This window comes from Homarus americanus, unplaced genomic scaffold (genome assembly GCF_018991925.1).
Source record: "Homarus americanus isolate GMGI-L3 unplaced genomic scaffold, GMGI_Hamer_2.0 scaffold18703, whole genome shotgun sequence".
Taxonomy (NCBI): Eukaryota; Metazoa; Arthropoda; class Malacostraca; order Decapoda; family Nephropidae; genus Homarus; species Homarus americanus.
In genome coordinates, this window is record NW_024749779.1 from 3,550,227 (window position 1) to 3,571,292 (window position 21,066).

At 36.2% G+C, this 21,066-nt stretch overlaps 1 protein-coding gene across 1 annotated transcript; it reads right to left on the bottom strand.

The window, feature by feature from the left end:
* Positions 1–12,996: 12,996 nt before the first annotated feature.
* Positions 12,997–20,045, bottom strand: LOC121853876. Its single transcript, XM_042348253.1, has 3 exons — positions 19,928–20,045; positions 15,108–15,536; positions 12,997–14,416 (listed from the first exon to the last, which is right to left on the bottom strand). The coding sequence occupies exons 1-3, from the start codon at positions 20,031–20,033 to the stop codon at positions 14,283–14,285; spliced, it is 669 nt and encodes a 222-aa protein (XP_042204187.1). The 5' UTR covers positions 20,034–20,045; the 3' UTR covers positions 12,997–14,282.
* Positions 20,046–21,066: the final 1,021 nt, after the last annotated feature.

Below are 21,066 nucleotides of genomic sequence, written 5' to 3' on the forward strand. Positions count from 1 at the left end.
TTAATAGAAGAGGTAATCATTTCCCAGCCTCAGCAATTTCAGCAAGGTCATTTGAAGATATCAAACGTTTGCTTTTGGCAACAAAAAATAAAAATATAATACGTGATGATTTACAATCTTACGCTGCTCGAATCTTTTCTTGTATACCTCCACCAACGGGAACTAATTATTTTAATTTAATCCAAACCAATTACCCAAAAAACTAGATTTTTTAATGTTTTGTAGAGAATCCAAGGGAGAACTCTCTCTGACTCCCCCTGTAGGTAGTTGGTTGTACTAAAAAAAAAGGAATCTTTAATATACCGGGAAAAGTTATTTAATTCTTTTCTTTGGTTCTTTTCTTTGGTTCTTTAACATCTTTTTCATCTCTTCCTCGTTTTTCTCCTTTCCCTTCTTCTATTATCATCTCCTCCTCTGCTATAGTATCTTTCCCAGCTACTTTTGTTCCTTAAATTGTTTATTCGATTCTTTTTTATTTTTTGCTTTATGTATTGTTGTTTTCTTTCTCGATGATGATTTATTTATAATTTGACTAAGAGAATCAATAAATTTATCTAAATTATTATACCAAAATATTTCTTCTCCTTCTTCTTCTTCTTCTTCTTCTTCTTGCAGAAACTTGGATAACTTAGCTATAACGTTAAGTAATTTATTCTTTTCCTTGTCGAAATTATCTATTAAATGTTTATTATTACTAGAAATCCAATCTAACGTGGGATCTAAATTTATTATATTTTCAGTATTTTTAAATATATCTTTCAATCTAGGAAGATTTATCTCATTACCCATAGAGTTTAATGCTTTATTTATATTAATAATTTTTTCTGATAAATCCTCTTGGCTATCATTACCTTAAGTAATTGTTAATTGAGAAGTGTTAGGTGTCTTAGTAGTTTCTTTTTTATGATATGTATATAATTTTATTATGTAGTTTATATATACTGAAAGAAGTTTAACTATCTCATCTATTAAAGGGTAGTATTCGTTATCTACTATATTTTTTAACTGTTCGATACTATTAACGACATCGACATTGATTAAATTTGTATAATATACGATAGTATTATCGGACGGTTTTGTTAATTCTAAATATTCATGTGTAGGTATTAATTTAGTAAAGACAGTAATTAAAGTAGAAACATTTTCTTTAATATTTTCTTTAATATTTTCTTTAATAACTAATTGCTGGTTTGTTTTCTCTTTATTAGAAATTTCTAATTCAATATTCTTTTTACCTAATTCATCCTTATGGTATGTATATGAATGTAAAATATTGTTAATTTGTTGAGATAACGAAATTGTTGTTTCAGTTTTGGGTAGATTAAATTTATCGATTTAAGTTTGTATCTCTTTTAATTCGTTTTTAAGCTCATCAACTTTATTATTATAATCTAGATTAATTTCGTCTAATGTGTTTGTTTTTTCTGTTAAGAATTTCTGTAAATCATCCACTTGTTTCTGTAAGAGTTTATTTTCATTTCGTTGATTATTATTAATCTTTAATTGTCTTATGGTTATATAGTTTATATATATTAGAAGTATTTTAACTACCTTATCTATTAAAGGGTAGTATTCGTTGTTATTTATTATAGGTTTAAACTTGCTCCACACTATTATTAACGTTGATGATAAAATCATCTGTATTTTCTACAGTCTCTAAATCAACTAATAAATAAGTAATATTTTTAGAAACAGTTTCATTAATTGCTGTCAATTGCAGGTTTGTTTCATTTAACTTATCTTTGTAAACTTTTAATAAATTATTAATTATATTAATATTATTTTCATGTTCTTTAATTTGTTTCATATGAGAATTAAAAATATTTTGAATTTGTTGAGGTAATGACAACCCGGGAGTTATTTCAGTATCGGATAAAAATTTATTAGCTATTTCAGTTAATAACGATACTTCAGTTTGACAATATTTTAATTTCTCACTCAATTCTGCAAATAATTTTTGACACTATATTTAACTGTTCATTAGTGGTTGATTTATTTTGCAATAATTCCCGTAATCGAATTATTTCCGCATTTAATTCTTCATTTTGCAACAATTTATTATTTAGTATTTGTAATTCTTTATCCTTTTGGAAAAATATTTTATTATTCTCTTCGGTCAATTTATTATTTTGTATAATTTGGCTATTTAATGTTTCTACTTTGCTCTTTTGATCTTGTATTATATACTGTAATTCATTGAATATTTCATTTTGTTGTAATAATTCTTTATCCTTTTGGATAAATTTTTGGTTATTTTCTTCGGTCAATTTATTTAATTGTATAATTTGGTCATTTAAGGTTGTTTCTACTTGGTTCTTTTGAGCTTGTAATTCTGTATTTGTTCCAATTTGAGATTCATTCTCAAATTTTAGTTTTTCATAGTCGTCTTCTAATTTTTTAAACTTATTACCATTAAAATTTTCTAATTTAGTAATAATATTATAAGTTTTCGTTAGAGTATTTATATATTCTATATATATATTAAAGAAATTACATATAATACCTATTATTTTATATAATTTATTTATATAAATATTATTTCTGTTTACATAGGGTTCAAATAATTTATCTATTTGTGATTTTAATTCTAAAAAATTTAAATTTGGACCTTTAACAACTATCTCGAATAATAAATTTAATACATCATCATAAAATTCCATATTTTTTAATAATATTAAAAATGACAAATAAAAAATCTGATACTGCTGCAGTAGCAGTAATTGCTTTAGAGCCTACTACTAATACTACTACTACTGCTGCTAGTTATATTGACCGGGATATAAGTAATACTAATGATAATAACAATAGCACTAAAAATATTTCCTTAGATGAATGTAATGAAATTGAAATAATAAAAAAAACCAGATTACTATTAGGAGGCATCTTATTAATAATTGGTGGTGGTACAATCTTTTTATTGGGAGACGTAGTTATTATTATTAGTACACTAGAATATTTTCTTAATGTTTCTACTCAAATATTAAAAAAGATCGAAACTAATTGTAATGCTACAGATTTTAAATAATAACCAACCAAACCTAACTACCTACCTACCTACCGACCTACCTACCTACCTACTTCTTTACCTCATAGTTTAAGTATAACCAAAAAATATAAGGCATATTTTCAGTAAGGACTCTTTTTTATAAGATATTGGAACCAGAATAGGTTTTTTATCCCCTTGATTTCTAAAGCTTCCCCTAGTATCTAATCGTACGAGTTTATTGGGTGCCGTTAACATTGTCGCTCCAAAATACCAACCTTCTTCTGCTCCTAATGGATTAAGAGTTGTTTTTCCATCACCCCATATCGTTTTATCATTTGAACCGAAAAGGTAATCATTGTGATATATAACAGGATGACCCCAAACTGCATTTGATAATCTTCGATTATCAGTAATTTCATAAAAATGTTTTGCTTCAAAACCACGAGATACGGCTAAATCATAACTGGAAACAGGATATGTGGCATTTCGTCTCTTGTAATGGTTAACCATACCGATTTTATTGACAATGGGCCAATTATTTATATTGGGTCTAAGCCTTAATATTGGTTGTTTATTATAAGGCTGAATATTACGATTCATCCAATCACACGAATGAACTTTGTCTATGGATGGTTGATGAATTAAAAATTGTTCCTTGTTGTTATTATCTAGAAATTGATTAAAAGGCGACTCGAGATGAGAGTAAGTATGAGTTTGTAAAGGTAAACTTTTGTTTTGTAGAGTATAATATGCTAAATCTACTCTGTGATAGGTTTCGTCGTTTCTTTATCCAACTTTTAGACAAGCATTACTAATAATATTTTTATCCTTAAATAAGTATGTAAAGCCAGGAATGTAAGCTTCAACATAACCTGCGTAATAATTACATGAACACCCATATTAGTCTACGTACTTGTTTAAAACATTCTTATTATTGATGTTTAATGCATCATAAATACATGGAGGACTAGTACCAAAGGGTACTTCATCTGTATAATATTCACTGTTATTATTTATAGTCGTCGTTGTTGTTGTATTGGTGTTTGAAGAAACGTTAATGCAAGCCGGCTCATTTTCACTACCAATACTATCAATTGGTAATGCATCCAATGTTGAACATTCAACACATACTCCATCTTGGATAGGATGAAAAGTAGATATATCTACATTAAATGGGTCCTGAATAAATCCTACTTTTTTGCATAAATTTGTTTTTAGTAATTTATTTGTGGGTGTATCGGAATTTCTACCTCCAAAAAAACCTTTAGTTATACACTCGCAAGTAAATTGAAAACCATCCCAAACTAATTTACCAAGAGTTGGAGAACAAGTAGGTGGAGGTTGAGGTGGTAAACCGTTTTTGTCTTCAAATCTGTAACCTTGATGAACTAGGGATATGGCGTGATTGGAAGTAGTAGTAGTAGTAGTAGTAGTATTAGAGTTAGAGGGTTCTACTAAAATATTTCCATTTTTATCATAAACAGTATTATTTATTGAAAAACAAAAAATATCTTTTTTATTTAATATGTTACAATCTGAGTGTTTATCATTTTGCTTTTCTTTTTCCGAATATGGATACTGTAAGAAGAATAGAATATCATCAATTTTATTTGATGATTTAATATCATCATCATCATACCATTGCAGTTTTCTATTTCTATACTTATTATTAAATAATAATTTCTTTTGCCTGTCTATAAATTTATTACATAAAATAATAGGAATTAGAAAAATAATAAAAATACATATATAATATAGAATCATAATTATTATATCTTTTTTATTATCATTTAAAAAAATGAAACATAGGTTATCCTCATTTCTTAACAAACAACAATTAGATTCGTCGTCGTCGTCGTCTCTTGTTAATGAATTAGATAATGGTGATGTACCTTCTTCGTCGTCCCTTGTTAACAAATTGACAACTAAAAATACAACAGATAATGGCGATCCAAGGACTAAAAACAGTGATCTGACTAATTTATTTAATTTTACCGAGTTTTATGAAAATAATGACCATGAACATTTCCCTGTAATATTATGTTTCCCAATGTTTTTTATGTATGTTGTAATAGTTATTATCAATACATATGTTAATTTTATATGTATTGATAACCAGAATAATGATATCCATAGAGCTACTATGACTTTATTTTCTCGATTTTTCAATGGATTAGAAAATATAGTAAATATGATAGTCTACCATAAAACTTCACTGACGACCAATTATGAAGCTTTAAAATATATTAAATTAATTAAACCTTTGAAAATTCATAACATATTGTTAAAAGAAAGTTATAATATTTGTCAAAATTTAAAATCAAATTATGGGATGATTAATAACTATAAAGTCCATCATAATATATTTGCATTAGAAACGTATATGATACATAAATTATATATTAGAATTTATAGAAAGACTCTACATTATTCTAACTTAAAAATAAATAAAGTTAATAATACATCAGATTTAATAAATGTTTTAATAGCTAAAGGGGTTATAAACCCTTCCTATCGCGATTTTGTTTTTATGTCAACAACAGAAAAATTTCTTCCTAATTCTTTACAATATACAAAGTTTTCAATAAAATTAGAAAATTTACCTCTCTCACGAAGAGGGCCACGTGAATGGGGTCTATTTTATTGGCGAATTTTTCACGCTATTAGCGATCCTGTTCCTAAAAATATTGGAATTAAAGGAAAGAAAAATACACGGTGGCAACAAAAAAAAATGAAATTAATTCCAAATAGTTTTTTAAGTATTTTACCAATAATTTTACCATGTAAATCCTGTCAAATACACTATTTAACAAATATTAAACCTCATACATATCCAGAAACTTTAGATAATGTTAAATTAATTTATAATAATATTCATTCTCACTTCCGAGGGGCTGTCTCCACCTTTCAGTCACTCACCTGTGGCGTCCCCCAAGGCACCAAGATGGGACCACTCTGCTTCCTTATGCTCATCAATGATGCCCTAAGAGAAACCCCTGCTCGCTGGAAATATGTCGACGACTCCACCATTGGGATCAGCGTCAACAATTCTGCTCCCAACTATACCGCCCTTCAGGATTTATTGAACAGTCTCCAAAACTGGGCCACCAACAACCATGTCACCATCAACCATACCAAGACCATGGTTATGCACATCAACCTCTCCTCCGACATTGTCCCACCTCCTTCCATTACCCTAGGTCCGAACACACTCCAGGTTGTAGATTCCACGAAGCTCCTCGGCGTCACCATAGACAACAAACTAAATTGGAAACCACACGTCAGTGAAGTTGTCAAAGCCTCCAGTTTCCGTCTCCACCTGCTCCGCCGACTCAAGTCCCTCGGAGTTCCTGCACACGAGCTCCTCAGTGTATACACAACATTCATACTTCCCAAGCTCACCTATGCCTCCCCCACCTGGTCTTCCTCCCTAAATGCCACACAACGTAAACACCTAGAAAAAGTGCAAAAGAGGGCATGCAAAATTATTCTCTCCTCTTCCTACTCCACATATCAAGAAGCGCTCAACACACTGACCCTTTCGACTCTCACTGACCATCACCACGACCTTATCTGCAAATTTGGTAAGAAGCTTCTACACCATCCCCGACACCGGCTCCTACTACCACCTGACATCCCCTGTCCGAGAATTGCTGTTCGACACCACAACCGCATCCAGCCCATACGTGCACGAACCGATCGCTATAAGAACAGCCCAGTCCCAACCATTGTAAAAATTATCAATAACATGTAATAAATCAGTGTATTCACTCCCGGTAAACACTGCTCCTTACACTGTCACTATGTTGAAATGAACTGTAGTTTGAGCTGATCCCCATCTAAGTTATTATATGTCTTATTTGTGTCACTTATGTTACTTGTATATTATTTGTAACTCGTAACCCATTCCCCAAATATGTAACTGTATATTTTCAGCCTTCTGGCTGCCAAGCTCTTTCAATAAACCGTTAATTATTATTATTATTATTATTACTGTCCCTAAATATTCTATCTCACCATCCCGTACACAGGCCCACTCAGTTTCACCCTTAGAAATAAACTTAAGAAGCTTTTCAATGAATTCTATCCACAAATTTCTCTTAGACTAGTCTTTAAAACCCAGAGTTCAATTAAGAAATTCTTTAAAATTAAAGACACCATACCCACATACCTGCAATCCTCAGTCGTTTATCAATTTACGTGTGCTAGCTGTAGGGCAGCATATATAGGCAAAACTAAAGACATTTGATAACTTTTGGATAGATTTAGATTTGCCTCTTAAGCAGTTTAATACATCAATAAAATTGTTTCAGTTAGCCTTACCACTACCTCGGCAACCACAACATGTGTTTTGTAATCCTTATTATGTAGAGATGTTAAATATTGGTTGTGTTAGTACTATGATTCATAAAGCAGCCTGTTTAATGGACGCACATACATTCTATATCTAATACAATATTGTTTTGTTTTACAGAAAGGGGTTAAGGTAAGTGCAAGTTACCTGTATCAGCTTAGCTGATTAACGTAACATCCAGAATTAAATGTCATCATTATTATTATTATTAGTATTATTTTTAATTTGAGTTTCTAGAGTATTGCAGGTCCATAAACCACATATTTGTGATTTGTTGACCCATGAGCCTTGATGTGTCAGGGGAGGATATTAGATGTTCTCTGTAGTGTACTAACACCTGCCCCGCCAGTGCTGGAAACGTATAACGGTGCCAACTTCAGGCAGTGAGACACACTGAGGCTTATTACAGTAAAATGTTCAGCTTTAGGGATCAGTTCTACTAACAAGGTCTGTGTTGTGTTGTAGTCGACACAGATGAGTAGTATTTTTATGTCACTTTACCTCAAGATGCAAAGAAGACGAAGTGAAGAAACAGGTACGAAGTTTGGAAGAAAAGGACCGAAACTCTACCTCCGCCTAACACACATAAGGTAAATTAGTTGTTTTGTGTTTACATAACTGAAGGGTGAAGCATTATATTCACTTGAATAGAAAAAATATTTGCTGATAAACGACAACAGTTGTCTCCCCTAGTTACATGGCGGTCAGCGTTTTATCGGTACATGTTTTCGTCCCACTGCTGCCATTATTCACATATAAGGCAATTGTTGCCATTTTTTGTTTTCGCCCCACTGCTGCCATTATTCATATATAAGGCAATTGTTGCCATTTTTTGTTTTCGCCCCACTGCTGTCATTAATCACATATGAGGCAATTGTTGCCATTTTTTGTTTTCGCCCCACTGCTGCCATTAATCACATATAAGGCAATTGTTGCCATTTTTTGTTTTCGTCCCCACTGCTGCCATTAATCACATATAAGGCAATTGTTGCCATTTTTTGTTTTCGTCCCACTGCTGCCATTAATCACATATAAGGCAATTGTTGCCATTTTTTGTTTTCGTCCCACTGCTGCCATTAATCACATATAAGGCAATTGTTGCCATTTTTTGTTTTCGTCCCACTGCTGCCATTAATCACATATAAGACAATTGTTGCCATTTTTTGTTTTCGTCCCACTGCTGCCATTAATCACATATAAGGCAATTGTTGCCATTTTTTGTTTTCGCCCCACTTCTGCCATTATTCACATATAAGGCAATTGTTGCCATTTTGTGTTTTCGCCCCACTGCTGCCATTAATCACATATAAGGCAATTGTTGCCATGTTTTGTTTTCGTCCCACTGTTGCCATTAATCACATATAAGGCAATTGTTGCCATTTTTTGTTTTCGTCCCACTGCTGCCATTAATCACATATAAGGCAATTGTTGCCATTTTTTGTTTTCGTCCCACTGCTGCCATTAATCACATATAAGGCAATTGTTGCCATTTTTTGTTTTCGTCCCACTGCTGCCATTATTCACATATAAGGCAATTGTTGCCATTTTTTGTTTTCGCCCCACTGCTGCCATTAATCACATATAAGGCAATTGTTGCCATTTTTTGTTTTTGTCCCACTGCTGGCATTAATCACATATAAGGCAATTGCTGCCAATTTTTGTTTTCGTCCCACTGCTGCCATTAATCACATATAAGGCAATTGTTGCCATTTTTTGTTTTCGTCCCTCTGCTGCCATTATTCACATATAAGGCAATTGTTGCCATTTTTTGTTTTCGCCTCACTGCTGCCATTAATCACATATAAGGCAATTGTTGCCATTTTTTGTTTTCGCCCCACTGCTGCCATTAATCACATATAAGGCAATTGTTGCCATTTTTTGTTTTCGCCCCACTGCTGCCATTAATCACATATAAGGCAATTGTTGCCATTTTTTGTTTTCGTCCCACTGCTGCCATTAATCACATATAAGGCAATTGTTGCCATTTTTGTTTTCGTCCCACTGCTGCCATTAATCACATATAAGGCAATTGTTGCCATTTTTTGTTTTCGCCCCTGCTGCCATTATTCACATATAAGGCAATTGTTGCCATTTTTTGTTTTCGCCCCACTGCTGCCATTAATCACATATAAGGCAATTGTTGCCATTTTTTGTTTTCGCCCCTCTGCTGCCATTAATCACATATAAGGCAATTGTTGCCATTTTTTGTTTTCGCCCCTCTGCTGCCATTAATCACATATAAGGCAATTGTTGCCATTTTTTGTCGCCCCTTTGCTGCCATTATGCACATTAAGGCAATTGTTGCCATTTTTTATTTCGCCCTCTGCTGCCATTAATCACATATAAGGCAATTGTTGCCATTTTTTGTTTTCGCCCCTCTGCTGCCATTAATCACATATAAGGCAATTGTTGCCATTTTTTGTTTTCGCCCCTCTGCTGCCATTAATCACATATAAGGCAATTGTTGCCATTTTTTGTTTTCGCCCTCTGCTGCCATTAATCACATATAAGGCAATTGTTGCCATTTTTTGTTTTCGCCCCACTGCTGCCATTAATCACATATAAGGCAATTGTTGCCATTTTTTATTGTCGCCCCTCTGCTGCCATTAATCACATATAAGGCAATTGTTGCCATTTTTTGTTTTTGCCCCTCTGCTGCCATTAATCACATATACGGCAATTGTTGCCTTTTTTTGTTTTCGCCACTCTGCTGCCATTAATCACATATAAGGCAATTGTTGCCATTTTTTGTTTTCGTCCCTCTGCTGCCGTTAATCGCATATAAGGCAATTGTTGCCATTTTTTGTTTTCGCCCCACTGCTGCCATTAATCACATATAAGGCAATTGTTGCCATTTTTTGTTTTCGTCCCTCTTCTGCCATTAATCACATGGCAATTGTTGCCATTTTTTGTTTTCGCCCCACTGCTGCCATTAATCACATATAAGGCAATTATTGCCATTTTTTATTGTCGCCCCTCTGCTGCCATTATTCACATATAAGGCAATTGTTGCCATTTTTTATTGTCTCCTCTCTGCTGCCATTAATCACATATAAGGCAATTGTTGCCATTTTTTGGTAAAACCTTCATTATACCTGTAAACACAACTTCACAACCTAGTATTACATTCCTTTAGAGCCTTGACGATAGATACAATGTGTGAAGACTCATGTGTGCTGTAGGAGAGTGTACGAGGTGTAGACATTAGTCAGTCGGGCAACACATCCTCCATCTTAGTGTGGTGATCTGAGGAGAGGAACCTCAACTCAGTTGGGTCTTGTTGGGCGTCGAGTGTTGTCCAGGAAGATCACCGAGACAGAAACTCAACCCATTATCTCTGTGACACTGTTTTGTTATGTATGTGTCAACCTGGATGAATTTTATAAAGACTTTTAGACCAGTGTTCCAGTCAGATCAGGACTAGAGGCTTACCGAGGGTGGATCGAAAACACGGCGAGTTATATGTTGTGCTGAGACTGAGGAGAGATGGCTGTGGTCCAAAACAGAGAGGGTGCAGAGGAGTCTAAATGAATTGAATTAGATGCCACTAAAGCTGGGAATAGTGGCTGAAGGCTGCTGGCTATAGTACTTACGCGCCACACCGAACATCATCGCCAATTGTTTCAATTCTATCTAAGTTGCCAGAGTTTGAACGAATATGATGGTGAATGAAAGTAGCGGGTGGGTTGGAAGTTCCCATGAGTTTTCCCGGGTATTTCCTCACTATTATTAACCTCTTAATTAGTCTCTCGCCTAAGAAACAGGATGGATGCTCACAGTTCTTTACAACATTCATCCCTTTCTTTTACCAACCCACTGAGGTACCTGGAACCCGACAATTATGCTGGATATATAGTTCATGCTAGAGCGTGGTGCCCGTTAGGTTATCTGGCCACAAGTGAAGCTGCTATTCTAATCCCATGACTTCCTTGTCCCTGGAACTAACTACTAGAGTTTGCTAAATTCCTGCAAGAATATCACTGTCAGTGTTAATCAAATTACTATGTGCAGCCACTCGTGTGTGTGTGTGTGTGTGTGTGTGTGTGTGTGTGTGATCGAGTTTAACATTCGTAAGCAACACAGCGAGAGCCGGGTGTTGTCTCAAGGATCACACTCTCGCAGCTGGGAGATATAGGTTATGCTTTCTGTTTCTGTACAGTATGTCGTGTGTGTGAGAACGCCGAGGTAGAGTAGAGGGTGACAAGTAAAATACAACAAGTACACTGTTTCACCATCACAGAAACTAAAATTCCTCCGTTAGTGAATGAATCGGTAAGTGAAGTACAGTACACAGCTGCCAGTGAACTGTAACACCCAGCAGTCCCAGGAACAACATCATGATTGGATGAAATGTTAAAATCAGTATACCACGCCAGGAACTCACCATGACCTCGTCCCAGACGCCACTCATGACAGATCACCTGATCCTCCCTCCTAACCACCCACCAGACGTCAGTGTGGAGTGAAATATGAAATTCTGAAGGGCGTGTGTCTGTGAAACTCAGAAGATCGTAACATTTTGATCCATTGAAGAACGTAGCAACATCTCCCATTAAATAATAACAAAAAAAGTCTGTGTAAGATTTCTATAACTTCATTTAAAAGCCACGAGCGTTTTATGTCAATATCAAACGTGCATGGTGGAAAACGACCAAATTTTATCCTCCTAAAATTACCACAATTCACGTAGTGTTTTGAGGGTGCAGGTGAATGGTGAGGGTGGTGATGAGGGTGAGTGGTGAGGATGGTGGTGAGAGGTGAGGGTGTAGGTGAGAGGTAAGGGTGTACAGTAGGTGAGTGGTGAGGGTGGAGGTGAGTGGTGAGGGTAGAAGTATTGAAATTGCCATTGTTAATGAAACAGTTTATTTAGCCAAAAAATACAGATACAGAGTCGATATTAATGACAATATTAATATGGCTGAGCCAGTTGAGAGCCCGAGCTCTCTTGTAGGCACCTGATATATAACGTACATTTATCTCAAGGAAGTATTATGTAACATTTAGTATCATCTGGAATAGTACACAAAGCATGGTTGTAGTAAGAACATATCAGAATGTTACCACGGTTATCACTTCGATATTTTCTTATTTTATTTTACATTTATATTATAAGCATACATATATTTTACAGTGGAGTTGATATATACATTAGTATAATAAGAGAGGGAAGCAATACTACCTGGGTTGTATTAAGGTGGAACAAAAGGACAGAGCTGTCAGTATTAAGTCCTGTCGACAAATATGATTATTGCAATGGTAATTGCTATCTATCTGCATGACGATTTATGATATAATGGTTTTGGTGGTACAATAAAAGTAGGAATAACAAGTAGGTATTACAAAAATATTAATACTTTGACAAAAGATAGTTTTTAAGAGATGATTTAAAGGAAGGAAGCGTAGTCTTTGGTCGCATGGGTGGGGGTAAGTTGTTCTACACCTTAACACCATGATTATTTATGGAGGTCTGGGACTGAGAGGAGCGCATGGGGTGGTCTTAGTAGCTCTGGGTGTTTTAAGTTGTATCTCTGATTCTTCCAGAACGAAATAATTATTGTCAACCAAGTGATTGACAGATTTATAAACAAATAGGGCACAGCAGTAGGTGTTATATCCTAGAATTGTAATATTTTCAATTTAGCAAAATATTCGTTCGTGTGATCAGTTTTTTCAAGTAGGTCATTGTCTGCACAACCCTCTTTTGTGCAGTAATCAAGGGTTGTGTTTTTGTAGCGCCAAAGGCCCCCTTAGTGTGTGACAGTGTATCAAGTGTTGGTAAACAAGATCATAATTAGTTTCTTTCATTGCTGCAAAAGTGAGTGACTGACGAGTGTGATACAGTGCAGTGAGTGGTTAATTAACCGATGGCAATACAACGGTGACGTCACAGATCTGCAGTGAGTGGTTAGTTAAAAGATGGTAATACAACTGTGACGTCAGGGCCTGATATGGAGGGGTCGACTGATAACGTTCATTCTGGTGAAAACAGAATGTACACAATTGTGTACAATCTTCTACAGCCGTTAGACAATGTTACATCTCACTCCCTAACTGCAGAGTGGGAGGGAGGGAGCGTGTACCTAGAAGTGCTAATATATTTGATTAGGAGTGAGGCAGCCTGATGTAGCCCGGAGCCCCTGAGCGAGCTGGGTGGTGAGGGACGTCGTCTGCCAGGAGGTGAGGCCCCGGGGGACTCCTAAATGAAGTGTTAAGGTGCGTAATCTTTCCTTCATTCTTGTCTTGAGAGTAAATAAGATGTGTTTAGCCTGTCTTAACACATTTAAAAAAAATAAACATTCAATAAAAAATTACTTTGTTATAGTAGGGAAATAATGTCTTATGGAGACAGAATGGAAGTGCACACACACACACACACACACACACACACACACACACACACACACACACACACACACATTTTTATTGAATTCTCTAACTGTATAAACAAGTCATAAAACAAAGGTCATAAGACAAACAATTCCCAAGCCAAAGACTTCCTGTAACTCAGACGAGGGGCGCCAGCCACAGTGCTGTAGGCAGTCTGGGTCACCAGGCTAAGGCTGCTCAACATAACTACTGTAGGAACGATAAATGAGATTACAAACACGCTGACCGGAAAGCTGGTCGATGTTGTCACTTCTGTCTGATTGAAACGGTTCCGTGCTCTCCAGGAAAGATCCCCAGGGTAAATTTTCTACCGGAATCTGAGGTCTTTGTGGTAGCCGGTCTTGGGTCAACATTTGGTTTATACAAGAAAAATGTGGTTACTCTGATGACGAGGATGTGATGATGCCTGCTGGTGGGTTGTGGAGTTGGATGCCGGGTGTGTGGGTTGAGAGTCACGGCGGCAGCAGCAGCAGATACAACCACCAGTAAGTCGATGAAAGTACACACAGAGGTACAGCACCATCATGAGTACCACCGCCGTCACCAAGGGCAACACTACTGTATATACAAGATATAATATCCACCATCATTCCCCTTCCCGGGTTCGTTGGTACTGGTTCTCAGTATTGGTTCGTTGGTACTGGTACTCGGTATTGTAAGATTAGCACATAGTCCTTCTTTTCTGGTGTCTGAAATGAACAAACACATTACTCACACGAATACTAAGACGAAGACAAGGTGGCTAAGTCTGTCAGGCAGACGTCTAAAAGAAGCATGACTGAAAGAAAGACAGAAAAACTATAAAACAATAATTATATCAGCAGAATAGCTGATATATGTGAGAGAAAGTCACGGCAACAAACTAACATCCTGATATATGAAAAGGCACTAAAAGTTGTCTAGAAGTATCAAGCTGTTGTATATTACAAGAGGGTGAGCTTATATTTACACATACAGCCTTCAGTCTTCTACCTTTGACCTATGACCCAGCCCAAGCAAACCAAGAATACTTAAAGGGATTATATATATATATATATATATATATATATATATATATATATATATATATATATATATATATATATATATATATATATATATATATATATATATATATACATATACACACACACACTGAATATTAAATCTTGATGGAATGACTCAAAGTGCTTCTCAGAAATTCTCCGAGTGGATGGTCAACAGGAATTTCGCTTCACCTTTAAATGGCTGCGACAAAAATTGTTTCCATCGAAGGCCATGAGAAACCAGTCTGAGTTCAGTTCACTACTATACAATATACAGGTATACAATAATCAAATATATAACATTACAATTTTCACCACATATTGACCAACATGTCATTAAACACTATTAACATACCATTACATGGACAGGAGTAAGCCTCAATGTTGTCCGCAGATTGGAGAGTCAATTTAACGCTCTGCTTCAGAGACTTAACACTGAGGCGACTTGGGCAAGAATAGGGTTCCAAATTTTGTAACCTTGACTGGGACCCAACTTTTAATCGTCTGTCTTTCAGCGTCACATCCAAGTAAATTTCCAGGGTCGAGGAATTTGTTGGCCAAGGATAGGAGAAGGTACAGTCGTTGTTGATCACGAGGTTCTTGAAGGTGTTTGAGTCACCATGTAAGTGTATTTCAGCTTTTTCTTCGTCCATTTTCACCTGCAGATGAAGGTCCCATCTACCTGCTGGTAACTTGAGTCTTATTGTTGTTATATAAAGCTTTTTGTTAGTGTCGTACAGCATCTCCACGGGTGAAAACGCTTGTGCAGATCTCATCTCGCAGGCTACAAAATAGGTAAAAGAAAATAATGGATATGTTATTCCCATTTTATGGACAAATTCACATCACATTAATATCTCAAACTCACCCTCAATGTCCATGTCCCTCTGTGAGTTGTTCTTGTAATGTCAAAACTTTAGATTATCTTTTGTGTTTGTCTTCAGGTGAGACTAAATCAGGTTACTCCTACCATGAATATGTTACATATATAGAAAGTCTCCACATGCTCAGTTTATCCTACAGAAGGGCACGGGGCGATGCGATAAAAGTTTCTAAACACCTCAAGGACATTACTCAGTCATATTCACGTTCACAAATTAAAGACTCAGTACAGAAAACTGTCAGGTGTAACTTTTTTGGAGTAAGAGTTATGAAATAACTTGCCAGAGTATGTTGTAACAGCACCGAGTGTGAGCTTTTCAAGTCCAGACTTGACCAACACTGGGTCAAGTTCAGGCATATTCAAGAGAAGTGACCGACACCCGACCGGCCAGTGAAGAAGAGGGTAAAGAAAGAAAAAAGTGTTAATCAAAAGTTCTCCGTCAGCTCGGTCATGACTCAAAACAGTCACTACAATACTGAAAAATTATGTACTTGTCACTGTAAATTATCCGCATTGTTTATTATAATATATAATTCATAAAGTGTTATTGTTAGCTGTGCCAGCAGCTCTAAAAACCAATCCTCATTAACTACTGACTCAGTCACCTTCAGTGGGAAATTCTGACCGTTTCGGTCTTGAAACGCGCGCAAGCGCGCGCGCGAGCGTGTGTGTGTGTGTGTGTGTGTGTGTGTGTGTGTGTGTGTGTGTGTGTGTGTGTGTGTGTGTGTGTGTGTGTGTGTGTGTGTGTGTGTGTGTGTGTGTGTGTGTGTGTGTGTGTGTGAAGATAATAGCAGACATTTTGTTTCCTTACTTCTGGCTTCACACAAGAAACTATCCATCATCAGAGCAACTAAACGGAAAAACAGCATTACACTCCCCACACACTTATCGAAATCCTGAGATAAATTCGAGTGCTGAGACGTTGTATTGTCATTATAAATGTAGAAAAAGTAATGGCGGAATGCGTCACTTAATGTTCAATCCTTAAAGTACATTAACCGCTAAAAATAACAGCAAAAATAATAAGGAAAATTAAAAGCGTAATGTTGAATATCGACACAAGTATGATTATGACCCACTGTACTGTAGACAACAGAACCTTCACTGTCTTCTGTTTTGGTGCATTGGTTCCTGTTTTTGTCAAGCGTAGTCCAGTCAGCACAGCTCAGTGTCCTGCTACTGACTGGTAATTTTGGCAAATTTGATGCATGAGGTGGCGTGCATCGATAGGTCAAGGCCAGATTACGGTTTCTGATTACTAAATACGGCAGCTGGGAGGGTTATTTTATTATCCAAAATTATCTTTTTTTGTGTGTTCATAAGTTCTGTTTTCAGAGTTTCCCAAACATTTTGTAAACATGGATCACTGTCGGTTATCACTCACGCTTGTAACAGATAACACTGGTGGACTAGAGTTCGTGTGAAAATACTCAAGTCAGGATCTGGTATACTGACTAGAGATATTTTGAGTCTTTCTCCTATAAGTGACTGAAACAGATAAATGTTGTTAAATGTTATGGAGTTATTGTCAATGATGGTGAATTTTATACCTGTCTTTTTCTTCTTTGGTTGCGTTGGTGCAGCCCAGCTGTCACCTTTCCTGACCCGAGTAAAAATTATTTCAGCGTGCAAGAAATTATTTACACTTGAGTTTTAACCTGAAACTAATTCTTTACCAAAACTAGTTTTTCGCTGCACTGAGCTCATCATTGTGTTTTGGGGTTTATATAATCAACGAATAAAAGTGATTGTTCACCTGATTTGTACACAAGAGTTCCATTGCCTACATATACTTTGTTGATTGTAAGTTTAGATGAAATCGTGTAGTCAAATATTTCATTGGGGAGGGGAAAGGTTTTGCTCTAACGAACTCAAATAAGGTGCCAACCAACATACAAGAAGCGGTATGCGTGTGGGTGTATGACCACGCTATCTGTACGTCTTCATAAAGTGCTAGAAAAAGATTCGCCAGTCAGGGAGAGTGCATGACATCGTTATATAATTATTATCGGAAAGGAATATCTTCGCGTATTATTTCTGGTAACTGATGTTGTCAATGTTACAGTGTATTCACTTTAAAAATGTCCTCTTGTAGACAAATGATAACAGGATTAGCGCTATAAGAGTTAGGTATTTTGGGCCATGTACGTGGTTTTTATACAGTGCCAAGAGCCTAGTGTCCTGCATAACGGTTTAGTGTCCCGTAATGAAAGCTTAGTATCCTGGCTGGTGGTTTAGTTGACCGTAAAGAAAGCCTAGTGCCCTGCATAAAGGTTTAGTGTCCTGAATGACGGTTTAAGGTCCCGTAAAGAAAGCCTAGTGTTCTACATAACGGTTTAGTGTTCTGAATGACGGCTTAATGTCACGTAAAGGAAGCCTAGTGTCCTGAATGGTGGTTTAGTGTCCCGCTAAGAAAGCCTAGTGTCCTGAATGGTGGTTTAGTGTCCCGTAAAGAAAGCCTTGTGACCTGAATGGTGGTTTAGCGTCCCGTAAAGAAAGCCCAGTGTCCTGGCTGGTGGTTTATTACATAAGAACATAAGAAAGTGGGATACTGCAGGAGGCCGACTGGCCCATACAGGGTAGATCCCTTTCACACCCATCCCAGCACTTCCATGTGCCTATCCAACTTCGTCTTGAAGCTCCCTTGCGTCCCCGATCCTACTATAGCACTCGGTAGCCTATTCCACATATCCACAACTCTATTACCAAACCAGTGCTTGCCTATATCCTTTCTGAATCGGAATTTATCTAATTTAAAGCCATTTTTTCTAGTTATTTCGTTATTACTGAGCTTCAGAACATCTTCCATTTTACCCTTGTTAATCCCACTTACCCACTTGAACACCTCTATCATATCTCCCCTAACTCTACGCCTCTCTAATGAATGCAAGCCTAAGCTTTTCAGTCTTTCTTCATATGGAAGGTTTCTAATATTATGGATCATTTTTGTCATTCTTCTTTGTACTTTCTCCAAAGAATCTATGTCCATTCTATAATAAGGACACCAGAATTGAACCGCATAATCCATGTGTGGCCTCACTAATGCTAGGTAAAGTTTCAAGATAACGTCAGCAGTTCTGTTACTCACACTCCTAGATATGAACCCAAGAATCCTGTTTGCCTTGTTGCGAACGCTAATACATTGTTTTCTAGGTTTCAAGTCGTTGCTAACAAATACACCTAGATCTTTTTCACAATCTGAGTTTTCTATTTCCGTGTTACCTAGTTTATGCTTAACGTTTGTATTCGTCTTCCCTATCTGTAGTACCTTGCATTTATCAGTATTAAAATTCATTTGCCAGTCTACTGACCACTCATGTAAGGTATCTAGATCTCTTTGAAGGTGTTCAAAGTCACTGTCTGAATTTATCACTCTCCCCATTTTGGTATCATCTGCAAATTTACTAATCCTACTAGTTATACCTAAATCAAGATCATTAATGAATATAACAAACAGCAGGGGGCCTAATACAGACCCCTGGGGAACTCCACTTTTGACCGCACCCCAGTCTGACTTAAATCCATTTATGCTGACTCTTTGTTTCCTACCAGTTAACCATGACCTAATCCATTTTAATAATGATCCACCTATTCCATGTGCTTCTACCTTCCTTATCAATCTCTCATGAGGGACTCTATCGAATGCTTTACTGAAATCTAAATAAATTATATCATATGACTTATCATTATCTACTGCTTCATATACTTCTGAGAAAAAGCTAAGCAAATTTGTGAGACAAGAACGTCCCTGGGTGAACCCGTGCTGAGAAGAATGAATTAAGTTGAATGTTTCAAGGTGGCTTCTGATTTTTGTAGCAATAATTGACTCCAGCAACTTGCCTATGATTGACGTGAGACTAGTGGGACGGTAATTTGATGCAATTGATTTATCACCCCTTTTGAAAACCGGAACTACATTTGCAAGTTTCCAAGCTTCTGGCACTAGGCCCGATTCCAATGACTTATTAAATAAAACTGCTAATGGATTACTCAACTCATCTCTACATTCTTTTAATATTCTAGCATATACCTCGTCTGGACCAGGCGATTTATGAGGCTTCAGTTTGTTAATTACTTTAAACACATCGTTACTAGTAATATTGATATTCATCAACATATTTTCTATACTGTCGTTGTATACCTTATGAACTTCTGGAAACTGTGCTAGGTTTTCATTTGTGAATACGGAGCGAAAATGACTATTTAACGTACTACACATTTCTAACTCATCATCAGTCATTCCTCCTGTCGTATTGTCCTATATCAATGAACAAATACTATCTCTTAGTTACCTGGGAGGGAGAGTGTTGACGTATAAGACTCACAGGAGGTGTAGCACTGCAATATCAACCCGACTTGCAATAACAGGAGCCAAGGAACAGGGCCGCGCCTCTCCATACTGTGTGAAGACTTCCGGGGCACTGAAGAGCAGCATTAATCTATATTTTAGCAGGATGTTGTCAATAAGACCCAACCGCGGGTGTTACGTGGAAATTATCTTATTGTTATGAAGCAGAGATTTTTCTTTATTTAATATTATCATATTCCAAGTAAGGACTATTTCTTTCTTCCTAGTCAACAACATGACGACATGGTGGTTGGACACAGGTACTGCTGTGTCAAAACCTGGCAGTGTTGGATTCACAGTTCAGTAGATCACCATTGGTGTACCTATATAAGCCTACTGTACTGCAAACCAATGAAGGTTTCAATGGGCTTTTTTCTTCTGATGAGAGTTTATGATTTAACTAAGATAAAGTTATTGATATATTAGAAATTAATAACTGGAAAATATTCATCTTTGTTGGTATCATCACGAATTATGCGAAACATTTATTAACACATTTGTATATGAATGTATACAACAAGTCAGATTATAAGGTATTACAGTCATAAGCCAACAGACAAAGTCAAAAGGCACTCAGGAAACACTGCATGTCCATTGCTTGGCTAAAGCAGCGTAAATCTTTTGTATACCTGAATGACTGTGTTCCACTCCGTATTTGGTCTGGAGTCAAGGAGAAACAGGAAGAACAGGTTCCGGCCGATACTTTATCACCAGCAAAATAATGTTGTGTTGATTCCATCAGCTAAATAATAATATACATTACACAGGACGACACAAACATGTACTAACTTCCTCTTGACGACCGAGTTCGTAAATGGCATCTTTCAGTGAAATTGCTCTTCTTACATTATATATCTTCATGATAAATGGTTCATCATTAAGCGTTTATTAAGTATACCAAAACACAAAGCATTCATTGAAGGTGTCAGTAGTCCGATTTTCTTGTGTTACATCTGTACCGTTTGGTATCTTTAGGCACTTACAGTACATCTCGCCTTTATTTTACTTCTAGTATAAACATGGGACAGTTCCATACTGTTGGCCAGCTTCTCTCTTCGTTGGTCTCATTTCTTCATTAACCGC